At 43.0% G+C, this 17,133-nt stretch overlaps 1 protein-coding gene and 1 long non-coding RNA gene across 4 annotated transcripts in view; both read right to left on the reverse strand.

Annotated features, from left to right (window-relative positions):
• Positions 1–342: 342 nt before the first annotated feature.
• On the reverse strand, positions 343–1,259 carry LOC120886920 (uncharacterized). Its single transcript, XR_005730106.2, has 2 exons — positions 1,065–1,259; positions 343–560 (listed from the first exon to the last, which is right to left on the reverse strand). It is a non-coding gene; the product is annotated as an uncharacterized LOC120886920 (long non-coding RNA).
• A 13,771-nt stretch (positions 1,260–15,030) lies between these two features.
• Positions 15,031–17,133, reverse strand: part of Efcab11 (EF-hand calcium binding domain 11) — a 156,553-nt gene continuing 154,450 nt past the window's right edge. For all 3 annotated transcript variants that reach the window (XR_013439211.1, XM_078050706.1, XM_078050702.1), the window contains one exon: positions 15,031–15,236. Coding sequence is in view for 1 of the 3 variants with exons in the window: in XM_078050702.1 (XP_077906828.1) it covers positions 15,107–15,236 (130 nt within the window). In the remaining 2 variants the exon portion in view is untranslated. The remainder of the gene's footprint in view (positions 15,237–17,133) is intronic.

Here is a 17,133-nt window from a genome sequence, read left to right on the forward strand (position 1 = left end):
GTTAAGGGGATGCAGCGATGAAGAAGAATAACAGCCAAACTTTACTGAGCACATTCTATTTGCCGAGCACTGTTATAAACTCTTTATGATAGTTTCTAATTTAATAGTCCCCCAAATCCTACAAAGGAGGTAGTATTATAACTCAAAATCTATATCCAAGGCACCTGACACACAGCAAGCCTACCTTGTCCAAGATTACACCAGGAGGAGGCAGGGGAGTCAAGATTGGAACCCACAGGGCCCGGCTCCAGAACCGCCCATCTGCTGTGCTAATTAGCACTCAGCCCCAGCCTTCATAGCCCTGACAATCCAGTGGGGACAATGGAATTCAGACAACCAGGATGTGTTGTAATCATGTAATTTCAACCATATCAGTTGCTCGGAAGGAAAAGCACAGGGTGTTGTAAGAGTCCTTGGAAGGGACACTGAGCCGAATCTGAGCAGTCAGAATCTTCAGTGCTGTCCTTGAGTCGGGATGATGGAGGGTGGGCGGGCAGCAAAGGATAAGCAGGAAAGAATGTTCCAAGCAGGACAGCAACACGTGTGGGGTGTAATCTGTGCTGAGGGACAAAAAGTAACCAAGTGGCGACTTTGGTACCTCCTGTTGATGTGGTTCGCACGGGAGCCTGCGCTGGCCGTCCTGATCCCGCCGACTAGCACTTCATTTGCCCAGTTGTGGAAGGTCAACAGTCCAGGAGGCAACCTTGTCGGTCCTCCCTGACTCAGTGCCCATCACCTACTCCTGTCTCCCAATGCCCACCATAAGGAATCAATTGCTCCAAAGATGGAGAAAGTTCACTCCTTTCTTTCCATTCCTTTCCGACCTCAGGGATCCTAACCTCTCCACTTCTGGCCTGGATGCCTGCAGCATGTTCCTATACCCACGCTCTCCCAGAACCTCCTCCAGATCCCCACCTGCCTGCCCTCCACCCTGCACCCAGGCTGGCATTTCTGAAAGGCAAGTCTAGCCAGGCCACAGCGACCCCCAGGTGGTCTTCCCTGGCTCTAGGGAAACACAAAGCTCCTTGCTGTGGTCTACAAGTCCTCCAGTGGCCTGGCCTCACCTGTAGAGCCGGTGTCCTCCTCCTCCACGGGCTGGGCCTCACTGCACCTCAGCACCAGGCCTGCCTCCTCCTGAGCTCTCCTAAGTGCCCCTCCCCTCCACGGGAGGCTCAGCACTTTCTCTCCCCTCTCCCGGGAATGCCTTTCCCTCCTCTTTGCTTAAATAGCTCCTCCTCATCCGGCAGATTCCCAGAGAACCTCAGGAAGTCCACCCTCTGTCCTGCTTGGGAACATGACATCCCCATCGCATTCTTTCTGTCCAGATTTCTCACTAGTGGGATCTGAAATATGTTCCTGTCAGATTTCTATGTTGAAATATTAACCCTGGGTTCCTCAGGATGTGACTCTATTTGGAGACGGGACCTCTAAAGAGATGATTAAGTTAAAAATGAGGCCAGCTGGAAGGGTGGGCTCTCAGCTAATCTGATTGGGTGTCCTTATAAGAAGAGGAAATTTGGACCCAAAAAGAAACCCTAGTCATGGGTATACACAGAAGAAAGGCCATGTGAGGACACTACAAGAAGATGGCCATCTGCAAGACACAGAGAAAGGCCCCGGAAGAAACCAAAAACCCTGCTGACATCTCTAGTCTTTAGGATTGTGAGAAAAAATAAATTTCTGTTGTGTAAGCTATATCCTGTTAGTGGCATGTTGTTATAGCAGCTTGCAATGACTCATACACTCCTTCATAGAACTTGTCACTGTTGTTCAATTATCTGATTGCTGTCTCCCTGGTAAGACTATGAGCTCTGGAAGGACAGGAACTGAGTGGGCCTGTGTTTACTCAGCCAGCTGTCCCTGGAGCCTGGCACTAGTGCCTGCATATAGTAGATGCTGAATAAATATGATGCTGAATGACTGAATGGACAGGGAAGCCCATTTGATGAAATGAATGAACAAGTACATGAAAGAAGCAGCAATTATACAAGTAGGTTTTACCTCTGAGAAGACTTACTTTAGGCCCAGGTTGCTTCCAGAATAAGGGCACCTTGTATTAGCTAATATGGGTATTAGCATTCATGTATGTAACTTCACGAGACACTGCAAATTCCTGGAATTTCAAGTTTTTAGTCCCTCAGAGAAATACTATTCAATGAAATTTAATCTCATGGATTTTATTTTTAAAGAGGCAAATATATCTCTCTAGAGTTAAAAAAAAAAAAAAGCTCATTCTTAGACACATAAATCCAACATCATTGCAATTGGAAGAAAACACACAAGCAAGAGAAATGCCCTCATTTGATTAATGGCAGGCTTGATTTCAGCCTGGAGAATGTCCTTGCTGGTTTCCACAGGGGCGATGACACAGTGAGCACTGTGGAAAATGCCACCCAGGAGGGAGGCCGCCACACACATGAGGGTTTCGGTTGAAGTCTTCAGAGGAATCCTCTTTTCTGAGAAACTCATTATTCACTTAATTATTCATTCTGTTTATTTACTGTATAGTTATTACATATAAATATGGTGCAAATCCCCAGAATCCTCAAACACCAGATGCCAGTTTCCCTTCACAGTCCCAAAAGACATAGCCAAGCCATCACTGTGAGAATTAAAACAACAACAACTAAAACCCAATTAAAATTGTGCCAGCATGTTCATTTTCAAAAGAAAACCTTGCAAATGAATAAGCTTTTAGTCACTCTCCTGTCTGCTTCCGCAGAGGAACAAACACGCAAACAAACAAAAATACCTTGAAAACAAAAACTAAAACAGCCTTAGTCTTTACATCACAACTTCTTCGGACTTTGTGTCAGCACTGAACGGGCATCGCCTCAGTCAGTTTAACGTCATTTGTCCCATTTTCTAAACCAAGTCATGGAAGAAAATGATGTTTTGCTTTTCAAACTTTGATGTGTCTGGATTAGTCCAAAGATGTGGGGAGGAGCCAGATGGGGACACATCAGTGTTGGTGTTTTGGTTAACCTTATCACTGCTGAGATCAAGAGACCTGACAAGGACAATTATAAGAGGAAAAGTTTATTTTGGGGCTCACAGTTCCAGAGGTCTCAGTCCATTGATGGCCAAACCATTGTTCTGGTCCCAACATGAGACAGAACATCACGATAAAGATTGTGGTGGAGGAAAATGGTGCAAGACATTGCACCAGGAAGCAGAGAGAACTCTACTCATCAAGAACAAAATACATATCTCAAGACACACCCCTGCCCCAATGGCCCACCTCCTCCAGCCACATCCTACCTGCCTACAGTTACCAACTAGTTAATTCCTATTAGGGGATTAAGGCCCTGGTTAGGTTAAAACTCTCCTAACTCAATCATGTCACCTCTAAACTTTCTTGCTGTCTCACACATGAGCTTTTGGGGGACACCTTATATCTAAACCATAACAGTTGGGTTCTTGGAGCCTTGGGGTCCAAGGACTCCTCCTCTGGATGAAGCCTGTGTATCTCGCCCACTGGAGGATATGACTGGGATCCTGGGGGGTGAACCTGCCCCCCACCCCAGCTTTTTGAACAAGGCAGTGGCTGAGGGAAAAGAAGGCCCTGACTGTGGAGATGGTATGGGCGCAGAGAGGACCCCAAGGACTGAGGGCAGTGCAGGGCTGACCCCTGGGGTGGAGAATGCATGTAGGTGAGTGGGAAGGAGGAGTGAGGCCAGGTGTGTGTTAACTGCTTACAGGTCCCCAGTGTGGCTATGTGTGGCCAGTTCTTATAGAGTCACAGTGTGACTGGAGGTGCATCTAGACCATGATACCCCTACCACAGGAGACCGCGGACCTCTGAGGTATAGACGATTGATCCCATTCCTGAAAATACTCAAAGTCCCTCTGGATGAGCCAGAGGCATTCAGTGCCTCACCAACTCTAGACCTGGAGGGCTACGTGTTTTATTTCAGCTTCATCGCTGCTGGGATCAAAAGACCTGATAAGAACAATTATAAGAGGAAAAACTTATTTGGGGGCTCATGGCTTCAGAGCTCTCAGTCCATAGATGGCTGACTCCATTGCTCTGAGCCCAGAGTGAAGCAGAACACCATGGAGGGAAAGTGTGGAGGAGAAAAGCAGCCCAGGATGTGGTGACAAGGAAATAAAGAGACATATTCTAAAGACATATTCCAAAGGCACATCCCCCCAGGGGAACACTACCTGCCTACAGTTACAACCCAGTTAGTCCTTAGTAGGGATTAAGGCCCGATTAGGTTAAAGCTCTCACAACCCAGTCATTTCACCCCTAAACTTTCTTGCATTATCTCAACATGAGCTTTTGGGGGACATCTCATATCTAAACCATAACAAGTCTATCCTCAGGGTTGAGGAAGGAAGATATACTCAGGGCCAACTTTCTGGGTTCAAAATCCCAGGTCTGACACTGATTGCTATTGCCCTATTTCTCCTCCAGCAAATACAGTTTGTGCCTTCCTCTCACTGTCCCCACAGAATCAAATGCAATAATGTACATGAAATGCTGAGAAGGCTGTCAACCAGAGGCAGCCGGACAATAAACACTGGGTTTTATGTCAGTGTTAATAAATTCCGGTGCATGTGGCCATTTAGAACAACAGCACAGGACCAAGCTTTGAGATAACCCTGTTTTTTTTCCACTTTTTATTTCTAAAGCAACCAATAGAATTATTTGTTACTCTTTGGCAATGAGAATGTTGCTTTTCCTGGCAACCTTAGATTAAAATCCATGGATCACCTCCTATCCCACAGTGCCTGGTGGCCATTTCTGTTACCTGTTACAAATATTTTCTAGACACGTAGCCTAATTTAGGGACTTTTTGCTGAGAAGGCAAAAACATTTCCTAATCTATTCAGCAACCACAGTGAAAAGCATCAGGCCCATCAAAACACGAAAGGTCTTCATTAATAATATATGGAAAAAGAACGCTGTATACTATCACATTATTGCTTTCTTATTAACATAACATTAATAATCTGTTGCTGCCTTAAGAATTCATGGATATGAAAGCCTGGTATATTAAGTTATGGCTCAAACGAGATATGTGAGACAGTGACACCCAGGATGTCATGAAAGAAATGTGGTAGAATTGAAAAAAATCAATTTTAAATTAAAGTAAAATCATTCTGTCTTATGCTTTGATTTTCAAAGCGGCTGCTCTTTTAGATTAGCATTGACATTACTTCATTATCCGAGGTCAAAGTTAAATGTGCATACCCCCCCTTCCCTAATGACAGGCTTTTTAAGTAGAGTTGCTTCAATTTCTTCTCTGGGGTGGGCTGGGGAGTGGTAGGGGCAATGGAAAAGCAGGGACCAAGGGGGTGGAAGGTTAAGTGTGGGACTAGGCTCAGTTGCAGCACTACCTGAGCCAGGGAGACTGGACAGCATCTTCCTAAAAGCCACAAAAGCCTAGAACTGGAGGACCTGTAGGGATTGGCTAATTGACCATTTCTCAAGGTCTGACTGTGGAACATCAGTTCTCTTAATGACTCTTTCCCTACTCCACATGTTCCATGTCCATCAAATAAGTCTGAGAAACTCTGCACATTCTACCCACTTTTTGGAATGACCATAATTGACTTTAGCGTTCTGAAGTTTCTGGTGAACACCTATATTTAAAAAAAAATGCCATTTATCATCTTTGACCAAATACCCCCCAGCTTCCCTGACCAAGGCACCCTTTGCTCCTACAACTCCAATTCAAGTGTGAAGGTGCAACAAGCCAAATGTTGGTGTCTCTGCCCCTCTGACTCAAATGCTGAAATTCTAATCCCTAGTGGGATGGTATCAGGAGGTGGAGCCATTGGAAGGTAACTAGGTCATGAGCATGGAGCCCTCAGGAAGCGAATTAGTGCCCTTGTAAAAGAGACCACAGAGAGCTCTTTTCTCTTCTACCATGTGAGGTGAGGACAGAGTAAAAGTTCATCTATGAACCAGGAAGTGGCCCCCCCCCCAAACATGGAATCTGCAGGTGCCTTGATTTTGGATTCCCAAGCCTTCAGACTGTTTGTTTAAACTATCCCCACCCTGCCACCCCCAGTCTATGGTATTTTTGTTATATAAGCTTGAATGAACTAAGACTGACGGGAAATGGTGATCTTATCTAAGTTGATATCTTCATTGAAATTAATGAGAAGGAAAAAATTGAGGCCCAAGAAATGAGGCTGCCTTGCTAACATGCACAAGAGGCAGGAACTGAGTAGGAAGTAGGATTCAGGTCTTCTGATTTGTAGCTCCACACCACACCACCCCACAGAGAAATTTCCCTCTAATTTATCAGTGTGCCTGTTGTCCATGAGGCACTGACACAAAGACACAGACCTGGCCTTCAGGAAGCTCATGAACAAGAGTTGGAGACAAACATGAAAGTATGTCAATCACAGCACAAGATGGGGAGAACTCTGAGGAGACTTTTGTGAGAATCCCAGACAGTGTGACCGACCTCTAAAGGAATCAGGAGTTGGAGAGGAGATGATATAGGCTTGGAGCTTTGAAGGGTGCTATGGTGTGAATGTTCCACACAAACTCATGCTGAAATTTAATTCCCTTTGTCACATTATTAAGAGGTGGAAACTCTAAGATGTGATTAGGCATGAGGGCTCTGCTCTTAGGAATGGATTAATGTCATTAAGTGGAAATGGGTTCAATATAAAGGGATGAGTTTGACCCCATAGACTGAGGTATAGACGATTGATCCCATTACTGAAAATACTCAAAGTACTTTCTTCCCATATTTCTGTCTCCTGTCCTCTTGCCCTCTGCCATGAGATAACTTAGCAGCAAGGTCCTCATCAGATGCCAGCCCTTGATCTTGGACTTCCCAGCTTCTAGATCTGTAACAAATAAATTTCTTTTCTTAGGAGTTTTGTTGCAGTAGCGCAAGTGGACTAAAATGAAGGGTGACTAAGCAGAATGCTATAGAATATTTGTCTCTGCCTCAATCCTCTTCTGAGGCATTCCCACAATGGCTCTCTTGTATGGAATATTATTTGCATAAATCGCCATGCTAGTACTACAGGATTCTCTCAGATGATTAGACCAGGTTGAACATCTGACCCTATAACAGCCAATCTATAGGTTGGCCAATACCAACCTGTAGATTGAGGGGTATCTGGAATGTACTATTCAACAGAACTTGCTGCAGGGATGGGAATGTTCTGTTGTGCCCAGTTCATTATGGTAGCCAGTAACTGCAAGTGGCTATTGGACTCTTGGATGATGGCCACAGAATATGGCTATTCAGTGTATTTGTCAGCTTTCCATTACTGTGACAATATACCTCAGAATAAGAACTTAAAGGAGGAAAGGTTTATTCTGACTCCTGGTTTCAGAGGTTTCCATCTATGGTGGACCAACTCCATTACTCTGGGAGTGAGGTGATGGCAGGACACAATGGCAGAAGGGCATGGTGGAGGAAAACTGCTCAGCTCATGGCATCTGGGAAGGAGAGAAAAAGAGAGAGAGAGGATCCAAGGACATTATATATCCTTCAGGGACACATGCTCTGTGACCTTCCTCTAACTAGGCCTCATTTCCTAAAGTTTCACCACCTTCAAATAATGCCATCAAATTATGAACCCATTGATTCATTAATCACAGATGAGGTCATGATCCAATCACTCCCCAAAGTCCTCACCTCTGAACATTGCTGCACTGGGGACTGAGCCTTTAACATATGAACCTTTGGGGGACATTTCAGATCTAAACTATAACAATGACAAACTGAATTTTAAATTTTATTTTATTTTAACCTGTTGAAAATTAAATTTAATCTAGGTGTGGTGCTGCATGATTGTAATCAGCAATTTTGGAGGTTGGAGGAGGGAGATCCCAAGTTTGAGGTCAGCCTTGGCAACTTGGCAAGACCTTGTCTCAAAAATAAAGTTAAATAAAGGGATGGGGATATAGCTCAGAGGTAGAGTCCTCTGTATTTACATTAACTTTCTAAAATCAAATTAGTCCCTGGGTAATATCATAATGACCATGCTGGTTTTCCAAGGGTACAACTCAGTGTCAAGCTGAGGCTGAGCCGCCATGACAGTAGGGAGAGCAATGGTGAGTTGATCTTGGGACACAGGTGTGCTCCATTTATGAACAGGTCTTTTCTGACCTGCCACAGGCAAACCTAGGAACTGCACCTTATGGCTGTATTGCTCTTTACAGTTTTCTCAGTGCTGTGAGGAATTTCAAGTTCAAAAGAAATATAAAGGGTTTTCTTTTCAATAGGTCCAAAGCTATGAGATTTCTTTCCTTGAAATGTATATTGAAAATGTACAATAGACAACTGGGATTTTTTTTCTTATTTTTTGAATGCTCTTAAAACGTACTTCAAAAGTGGTTCTTTAAACTACATGAAGTCTCTTCTTTGTTAGAAACCAATCTACATAATATAATAAGTTGAGAATAAACTTCCCTAAACCAAAAGCCTGACCCCAGAAGGGCATCCTTCAATACTCAGAGGGTCCTATAAAAGTACCATAAAGTGATGATCTACAAAGCCTTTTTTTTTTCATATTATTTTGAGATGTTATGTACCCCCTTTACATATTTTTTCCTTTGCATATTTATCACTGATAACATTTATAAGTTTAAATAGTGGTGATTGATATAATTTCCACCATAAAGTAGAAATCTTTAAAAATTTAATTTTAATTTTAGAACAGTTTTGGATTTACAGAAGATTTGTGAAGACAAAACAGGGAATTCCTATGTATCGTATACTGAGCTTCCCTTTTTGTTAATATCTTATATTGCTACAGTTGATGAACTATTATCAGTATATTACTATAAACCAAAGTCCACGTTTTATTCAGATTTCCTGGGTTGTTACCTAATGTTCTTTTCCTGTTCCAGGATGTCATCCAGGCTATTAGATGACATTTAGTCACCAAGATTCCTCAGCCCCCTCTTGGAGTTTCTCAGGTTTGCTTTGTTTTTGGTGACCTTGACAATATTTCAACAGTACTGCTCAGGTATTTTATAGAATATCCAATCACTTCTTGAGGACATATCTTGGCTGCTTCCAGTTTTTGACAATTAAGAATAAAGCTATTATAAACATTCACATGCACGTTTTTGTGTGGACATAAGTTTTCAAATCAGTTGGGTAAAATATCTAGGTGTTTGATCACCGGATCATGTGGGAAGGCTGTTTAGCTTTGTAAAAACTTGCCAAACTGTCTTCCAAAGTGGCTGCACCATTTCGCATGCCCTTCCAGCAATGAATGAGAGCAAGCATCATCCAACTGTCACAGAAAGGAGGAGGAGGAGGAGGAGGAATGAGAACAGAGAACGAGACATGATAGATTAATATCGTTGACAATTCAAGATATGTGCCATTGAAGTCTGAGGAGGACAATCTCTTCAAGAATGTGGTAGAAGAAGAAGTAGTTGAAAAGATAACAGCCAAAAAGTTTCATGTGTGGTGGAAGACATGAAGGGTCCTGGAAGTTTGGTTTCCATTTGTAGTAAGGGGGGAAATTCTGCTAATACGTTTAGATACAATCCAAGAGGAGGGTCAGATTGAATCCTAAATGACATAATGATTGTGATTCTATTTATGGATGTGATAGGAGACAAGGGAGGGAGGGAGGGAGGAAGGAAGGAAGGAAGGTAGGAAAGAAGGAAGGAAGGAAGACAGGCAGGAAGGAGGGAAGCAGTGGGGGAAGGAGGGAGGGAAGTAGAGAGGGAGGAAGGAAGGGCAGAGAGAGGAGAGGTGGAGGGAGGGGCAGCTTGGTTCCCAAGAGCAGTCCAATACCAGCAGCAATAGGGAAAGCTTGGTAAAGAAATTGATTCAAGCACCATCCCTGACACATTTGACCTTAGAAAAGTCATTTAAAATCAAGCCTGCCTTCCTTATTTAAAATAAGAAAGATGTCCAAACCTGACTTCTCCCTTACAATGACTGTTGCTATGACAATACATGTAATATATTTCCAGCCTCTTGGTCAAATTTTTTTTCTATAAATTCAATATTATTGGAATTGCTCTTTCTGGAGTCCCATACTTTAGCCAATTTAGCCCATTTTTCTCTCCTTAGAGTCTCCCCCAACCCCAAGAAACAGTAAACACAAAATAGGGATTATATTTGAATTTCAGCTTGTGTTTTCATATAAGTTAATCTGCATTTTCTCTGAGGTTAGAACAGTGTTCTTTATTATTCACATTCCTGAGTCTTTTATCACTGTAATCTAAGAGGAATTTAGATTGGGCACCCCATATTTCATGTGTTAAACCGTATAGGCTACTTTTCAGTGCATATGACCAATCTGTTTTAAATTTGTTTTGTAAGAAAGGTCACTTTGTGAGGTGCTACCTCTAAGGCCACTGAATTCCAATCTCTCTGTGTGTGCACGTGTGGTTTTTATTTTTAACTGCCTAATACTGCAGGTTCCAAACAAATCTCTCAAAAGTTACAAGCTAAGAAAAAGGAAAGCAACAAATTGTTTTGATTAATCCTAAATCACAAGTCTGTGAGTACAGTGTGCATATCAAGTAGAGCTACACCATACTGAATTTGTAGACCTGAGTGTTACCCAGAGAGATGCATACCTATTCAAGGATGCTGCCATTGTTCAGAGCTTTTCTGGAACTCATTCTCTTTGAATAGTGCTTTTAGAGCCTGCAGCACATGTTAATCTTTGTCTTTTGAAGTTCCATTAATCATCCAATGTAATTTTGGTTAGTTTTTGGTGATGCATAAGATGTGAATTAATTTTTAATATCTATACATGGACAAGAAGGAAAGGTCCGTTTTTAGCCAAGTTTGAGTCACCACCCTGACACTGTTTATGCATCCCCATCGCTTGCCCAGAGTCAAGTTCCTTAGACTGAGAGACTGCTTCCTCATTTATAAACAAGAATGGCTAATATCTATCTCAACAGTTTCAAGATAAGCAGAATGCACAAAATACCTAGCATATTTAGTTCTTCTTGTCCACTGACAAAGTGGCAGCTGTGTAGGAAAGGAACACTACGATGAAGGTGCTTCAATATGCTTTTTCAAATAAGTCTTTAATAGTTGCATTTTATTTTTATCAGATATCCATTCTAAGAATATTATTATTATTTTTTTTTATTTTAGGAAAAAATCTACTACCTTAGGGTGACTTGAGGTGAATGGACTGTGGGTATGTGCATTTTCCCCGTGCCATAAATGGTCATGGGATAGTACGGCAAAGGTAGCTGTGAACAGTGAAACTGAAAATATAAATTGATACCACATTACAGGCAGCTTTGAACAGCAGGCTGCAGGTTTAGACATTATCCAATAGAAGAGGTGGCCACTGAGAGCTTTTGAGCAGAGAAAAAGTGATTTTGTCTGTGCTTTGGGAACATCAGTGACACGCTAGACTAAAATTTCTTGACAGCAGGGTCTGCTTCTTACCTCTGACCATCTTTTACTCGTCTTTCTGTGAATAAATAGAATGAATGACTGCATGGAAGGGTAGGATGGGGAATAAGAACATGGGCAGAAAGACCAGGATGGAATGGAAAAAGGTGTCATGAAAGTTTTACTGAGACAAGCTCAGAAGGATTCAGTGACAGGAGGGATGTCAGGGCTGAGGAAGATGGGGGAGATCTGAAAAGACACTGAGACAGCTGGCTTCGGTGACAGTGGGGTGGGAATCGGCACAGGGAGGTTGCCATTCACAGAAATAGAAAACACGCAATAGGAAACCAATTTTGAAAATGAGGGAACAACGCGTCTGATTTTAGTTCAGCGAGGTGGAAATGTCCAATAGGCAAATGAAAACACGGGTCTGGAGCTGAGCAGGGGTAAAGATCAGAGATAGGATTTGCTGCGAGTCATACAACTGAAATCTTGGCAGTGGATGAAACCATCCTCAGAGGATGGGTTGCTCAAGAAGATTGGCCAATCACAGGACCTTGGGCCTACTTATGAAATGGCTGTAGGGCAGGAAGCTGGATAAGATGTTAGGAAAAACCTGGGCACAGGAACACCATCAGAGACCCTGTCGGGGAGGCCAAAAGTGGATTCCAGAGGTGCAGTTATCAGCTCAGGAAGCGATTGTGCAATGAGGTTCAAAAGGGCAGAAGGGTTTTGGCTATCAGTAGTTCACTGGTGACCTCCCTGAGGGCTGTTGGGACAGGGAAGTCTGGGGCCAGTTGCAGTGAGGTCAAGCAGAGGCACGGTTGGGAGAGGGAAGTCAGCTGTCTCTGCTCCTTCTGAGTCTCCTTAGAAGGTTTTTCTCTGTTGCCCCTTAATGTTAATGTCACCTAGGACTCTGCCCTTGGCTCCAAGCTCACCACACCGAGGTTCTCTTGGTTTCAAATAACAGAAAAAAACTCTAGCTGGCTGAGCAGAAAAATTGATTGGAAGGATACAGGGTTACCTCAGAGGACCCAAAGGGTTACGACTCGACCTTGGGCACAAGTTTAACCAGAAACCAGGCACCAAGGGCTTCTTTCTTTTCTTTCTTTGCTCCCCTCTTGGTGTCTATTTTTTTTCCTTTGTTCTTGTTGCAAAACAGCCACCTTTGTTCCCCAGGCCGAGTGGTAGAAACACTGCCACTAGCTCCTGAGCCACACTCCCCACTCAGCCACCCAGGGACGCCATTGGCTCACTCATGCCCACTCTCTAGGTCCTCCAAGGGCACAGACTGAGTGACCAGCTAGAATAGATGCCCACCCTTGGGCCATCAACTGAGGTCAGACCAATAATGTCACATGGCACAGGCAGGATCATGTGAATCGAGGATACAGAGACTGGGATAGTGGGAGAACAAGCTTACCGGATGATGATGTGGTTTGGGCCTAGACAAGCGATAAGGAGAGGAAGGGGACATGAGCAGATTCTCATTCTCCCTCTTTCTTTGTGACTTTGCTCTGAGAGCCTGGATCCTCATAAGGAGCAAATCCAAGAGGTGTTCTCCTTCCTGGATGAGGCCTCAGTTATATTGTTTTTCCCTGAGAAAGAAAACAGAATGGCTGCCCAGATATTACCAGCTGCCCCTCTCTTATGACCAGCCCTGGGTATACCTGCTGAGTCTCCACTGGCCGTGTCCATAACCTCTGTGTGAACCAGAACTGAAAGATGCAGGGAGCCAACCAGAGCTTCTTTCTGAGGTCTCTGGACTTGGAACTGGATGGATGGATCATGGGCTGATTCCTTTCTAGAATGGTGGGAGGCTGTCAGGAACTATGGCTGGGTCTGGAGGTGCAGGTGATGTGGGGTCTGGTTATTCTGGAAACCCAGGTGTATCCTCTCATGTCCCTGTTAGATTCCACAAGCTTGCCCAGCGTTCTCTAGTAAACTCCCTTATAGTCTAAGCTGGTTTGGGTAGTTTTCTGACATTGAGACCAAAAAGAGGAGTCTTGGTTAGTCCAGGGTCAAGGGAGTTGTCCAAGAGCTTTTCCTAACCTGTCTCTTGCCTCCCACAGCCACTGTAGGACAGATCCCTCTTTGAGGTCCAAAGAGTGCCTACAGTACAAGGTTTTGGAATTCTGGCAATTAATGAAATAATGGCACTTTGCTAGTATTTTTAACTTTCCTATTTTAGAAATCTAAAATCTTTGTAATTCATGTTGTGAGGTCAGGATCAATTACTCAATTATTAAATTTATGATGAAAATACCTGAACAAAACTCTACCCGAAGTCAAAAAGAGTTTCTTATCAATTGGGACAATTTGTACAAAACATATATGCTACTCAGTGATACCATTGATCCATTTTATTTTTGAAATAATATTTCATTTGTACTGCTTAATGATTTTCAATGTTTCCTCATTTTAGGTAAAGTTCAGTTTATTAATTTTTGAATAAGTCTTTATTTTTTAAACAAAATTCAGTTTTGGAATAGTTTTTGATTCATAGAAAAACTGAGAAAATGATACAGAGATCTCATACACCCCTCACCCAGTTTCCCATTATAATATTTTATATGAGTTTGATACATTTGTCACTACTAATGAACCAATGTCAATACATTAATAGTAGCTGAAGTCCACACTTGATTTGCTTTTACCTAATGTCCTTGTTTCCATTCCAGGACCCCATGCAGAATATCAAATGACCCTTGGCTGTAGGCTTCCTTAGGCATCTCAGGATTATCACAATTTTAAAACTTTATTAAAATTATCTGCAAATAATTGTATAAGAATGAAACTTGTTTAATGTTTTTGTTTTAAAAATCTACATTTTACTTGGCCTTTAATTATTTAATACTTTAAAAATATAAATTATTTTAAAAAATATGAATTGTTTGTTTTACAAATATTATTGTAGTGAATTCTAGGAACAAATAAAATATTAGTATTGATACCATTATTTTTGAATTATTTTAATAAATGCTGTATGTCCAGTGGTGCAGTTTTTGCTCCAGGATGGCATCCCTGGAGCCCAGGGGGATGGGAGACCGTGGAGACTGTGAGCCCAGCTGGCCAAGGCTCTGGTGCAGGGCAGAACCACCGGAACCAGAAGTGTGTACCAGGGGCAACTGGGCAGGCCAGGTTTTGCTTCTGTGTATCAGGAAGCCCAGGCTCAGGCCACCCAAAGAGCTTCTACAATCACATCTGTGTCCCCAGGACCCCTAGTGCGTGCTGTTCTCCCTTGTATGATGTGGACAGGGCCACCTTGTGGAAGTCCACCTGATTTGTCTTGCACAGCCAGCACCAGTGCAGTGTGGATCTAGATTCTGGGTACGTGAACTTAGAGAAGCCTTACCTCTTTGTTTCCCTAATGCCTCGCTCAGTGTTTGGAACACAGTAGGCAAGCGGGACACTTTGATGCTATTGTTCATTCAACCAAAGTGGAATGAATGAAGGCAACTGGCACCATTGGTGGGAAAAGCTGCCCCTTGCCAGACCTTGGGAGCTGATGGGAACCAGGGACCTGAAGTGGTGCATGGCCAAGGGAGTGGAGCATTGCAACCTGCAGTGTGGAGTGGCAAGAGAGGTGGGGGACGGCTGAGTGGCAGGGCCAGCAGCGGCACCTGACTCGGGGCTGCTAGCCACACAGAGGGAGACTGGTACACACAACCACCTCTGGAATTCCAAGCCCAAGTATATTATCAGCATCCAGGAATTATGATTAGGAGTTTAATCACAAGTATGCAGATCACAAAGTCACAAGGGCAAGGTCTGTTTGACCTTTAAATACATTACAATTTATAGCCCTCCCCGGAATTGCCAAAAGTAGATCTCGACGGTTGGGCTTCATTTTGTCCATTCTTCATAGCATATTCGAAGTCTCTAAAGCTGACGAGACCATCTGAGTCTTGATCTACTTCCCTGGAAAATGAAACGCAAAGTTATTTACACAGTATTCTCCTCACACCTACGCATCAAGAGCACATTAGAACCCTCCTTTCTTTGTGTGCCTGTATGAGAAAGGAACCTATTTCATCTACGTGAAGGCTAAGATTGATGTCTATGTGTTTTTTCTTACATTGATAATACCTAAGGTGGGGATGAAAGGAAAGGTATTTATTAAAACCTACAGAAATAATATATCCGAACTATTTAAAGCAAGGAAGCCAAATGTACAGGTTATACAAGAAAAGGAGGAACAACTGCTTTTCTAGTTGTCCTGCACAGACTTTTCTATGATATACAGAAAAAAAATGCATGCATTATAATAGACAGTGGGATAAACAAATAAGAGATAAGGAAGACATTGGGCACCAACAGGACAGGAACAGAGACAGACATCCCGTCGGAGAGCACGGCCTGCACCTCACGTGACTCAATCAATCTGCACCAAAGCCGAGACAGGTCCATTAACAGAAGGACACACTGAGCCTTCAGGAGGCTCTCCAGCTTTCTCAGGATCACCCTCCCAGGAAGCAGCAGCACTGGGACTCAAACTTAAAGCCAGGCTCCATCCTCTATGCCCGTGGCTTTCCTACATCATCCCAGGGAGAAGTTTCCGGCACAACTAACCACACCTCCAGGGCTCCAGTCATGGCCCCGTGGAAATACTGTCAATCCCTGAACACCTCTAAGCGTCTCTGACTCCTATGAAGAGGGACGATGAAGGGCACCTCTGGTTGGTTGACGGAGGGTGTGTGTGGCCTCAGTGGGGTTGGGCCTGCGGACACAGGGCCTGGCTCCCTGAACCGCAGGTGGAGAACAATGCCCACTCCTCAGGGTTAAGAACGCAGGTCCGAGGGACAAGATCACAGCATAAGTAACACAGCCAAACTGTTACCAACAGAAGAACTTGGTTACCAAGTGTGTTTGAAAAGATAATTGAGTGGTGGTCACAGGTCCTTTTGGGGGGTGTTCTGAACTAATGCCTTACATGCCTTCTGTGGTTTAGGCAGATTCTATTTTGTTGAAAAAACAAACAGTGTCAACCATGACACAGGACATTTTAGAGGAAAGACTGGCCCAAGCCAGAGAGCCACTAATCACTGTAATAGTTTTAAAGCAGACTTTTAAAATATTGAATTCTAAAATAAACTTTCTGAATATTTCATGCCAAAGTCTCTGAAGTCTATAATGGTTCTGGATAGAGTGATGATAATTTTTCATTCTTTTGAAGTAGAGAAAAATCCCCACTTCCCTGCCCCAGGGCAAAACCATGTTGCAGTGTGTAAGTCGAAAATGACTGCAGACTGCAGAGGCCATTATTCTTGTTACTTCTTTGGTGAAATATACATGACGATTTCATGCTGCATAGCACCAAAAGCACAATGTCAGATCTCTTCTAAGGGATTAGAAATAATCAGTATCACACGTTACTGACTACAGAATATAAATCATCCCTTTTATAAAATTAGATAATTGAAGATTCTTAATATTGCCTAAGCATTTCTTCCCAAGGAATTGGATTAGATAAATGGTCTTTTCTCTTCCCACTCTGACAGTCTGGGGAAACTAGAAATCTCAGAGGGTGCGTAAAGTGAATAACCTAGCAAAGTAACATTTATAATAAACTGCTTCTGATAATATTTTTGTGTATATTTTTATTCACCTATTGAGATGCTGAATGCTAACAGAGAAAGGAATCCTTTTGCTTAATTTTCACAGTAAATAACCTTTGCTGTCATTATATTAACTTCCCCCAATGTTTTTTTCCTGTCTTTGCGGAGACTTCCCATCATAAAATGTTTCCAGTATAACCAAGAGGTACTAAGAGGGGTGAGTCCACTCATTATTATTCACATAATAAAAGGAGGGGCGT

Source organism: Ictidomys tridecemlineatus, chromosome 5 (genome assembly GCF_052094955.1).
Source record: "Ictidomys tridecemlineatus isolate mIctTri1 chromosome 5, mIctTri1.hap1, whole genome shotgun sequence".
NCBI classification, from domain to species: Eukaryota; Metazoa; Chordata; class Mammalia; order Rodentia; family Sciuridae; genus Ictidomys; species Ictidomys tridecemlineatus.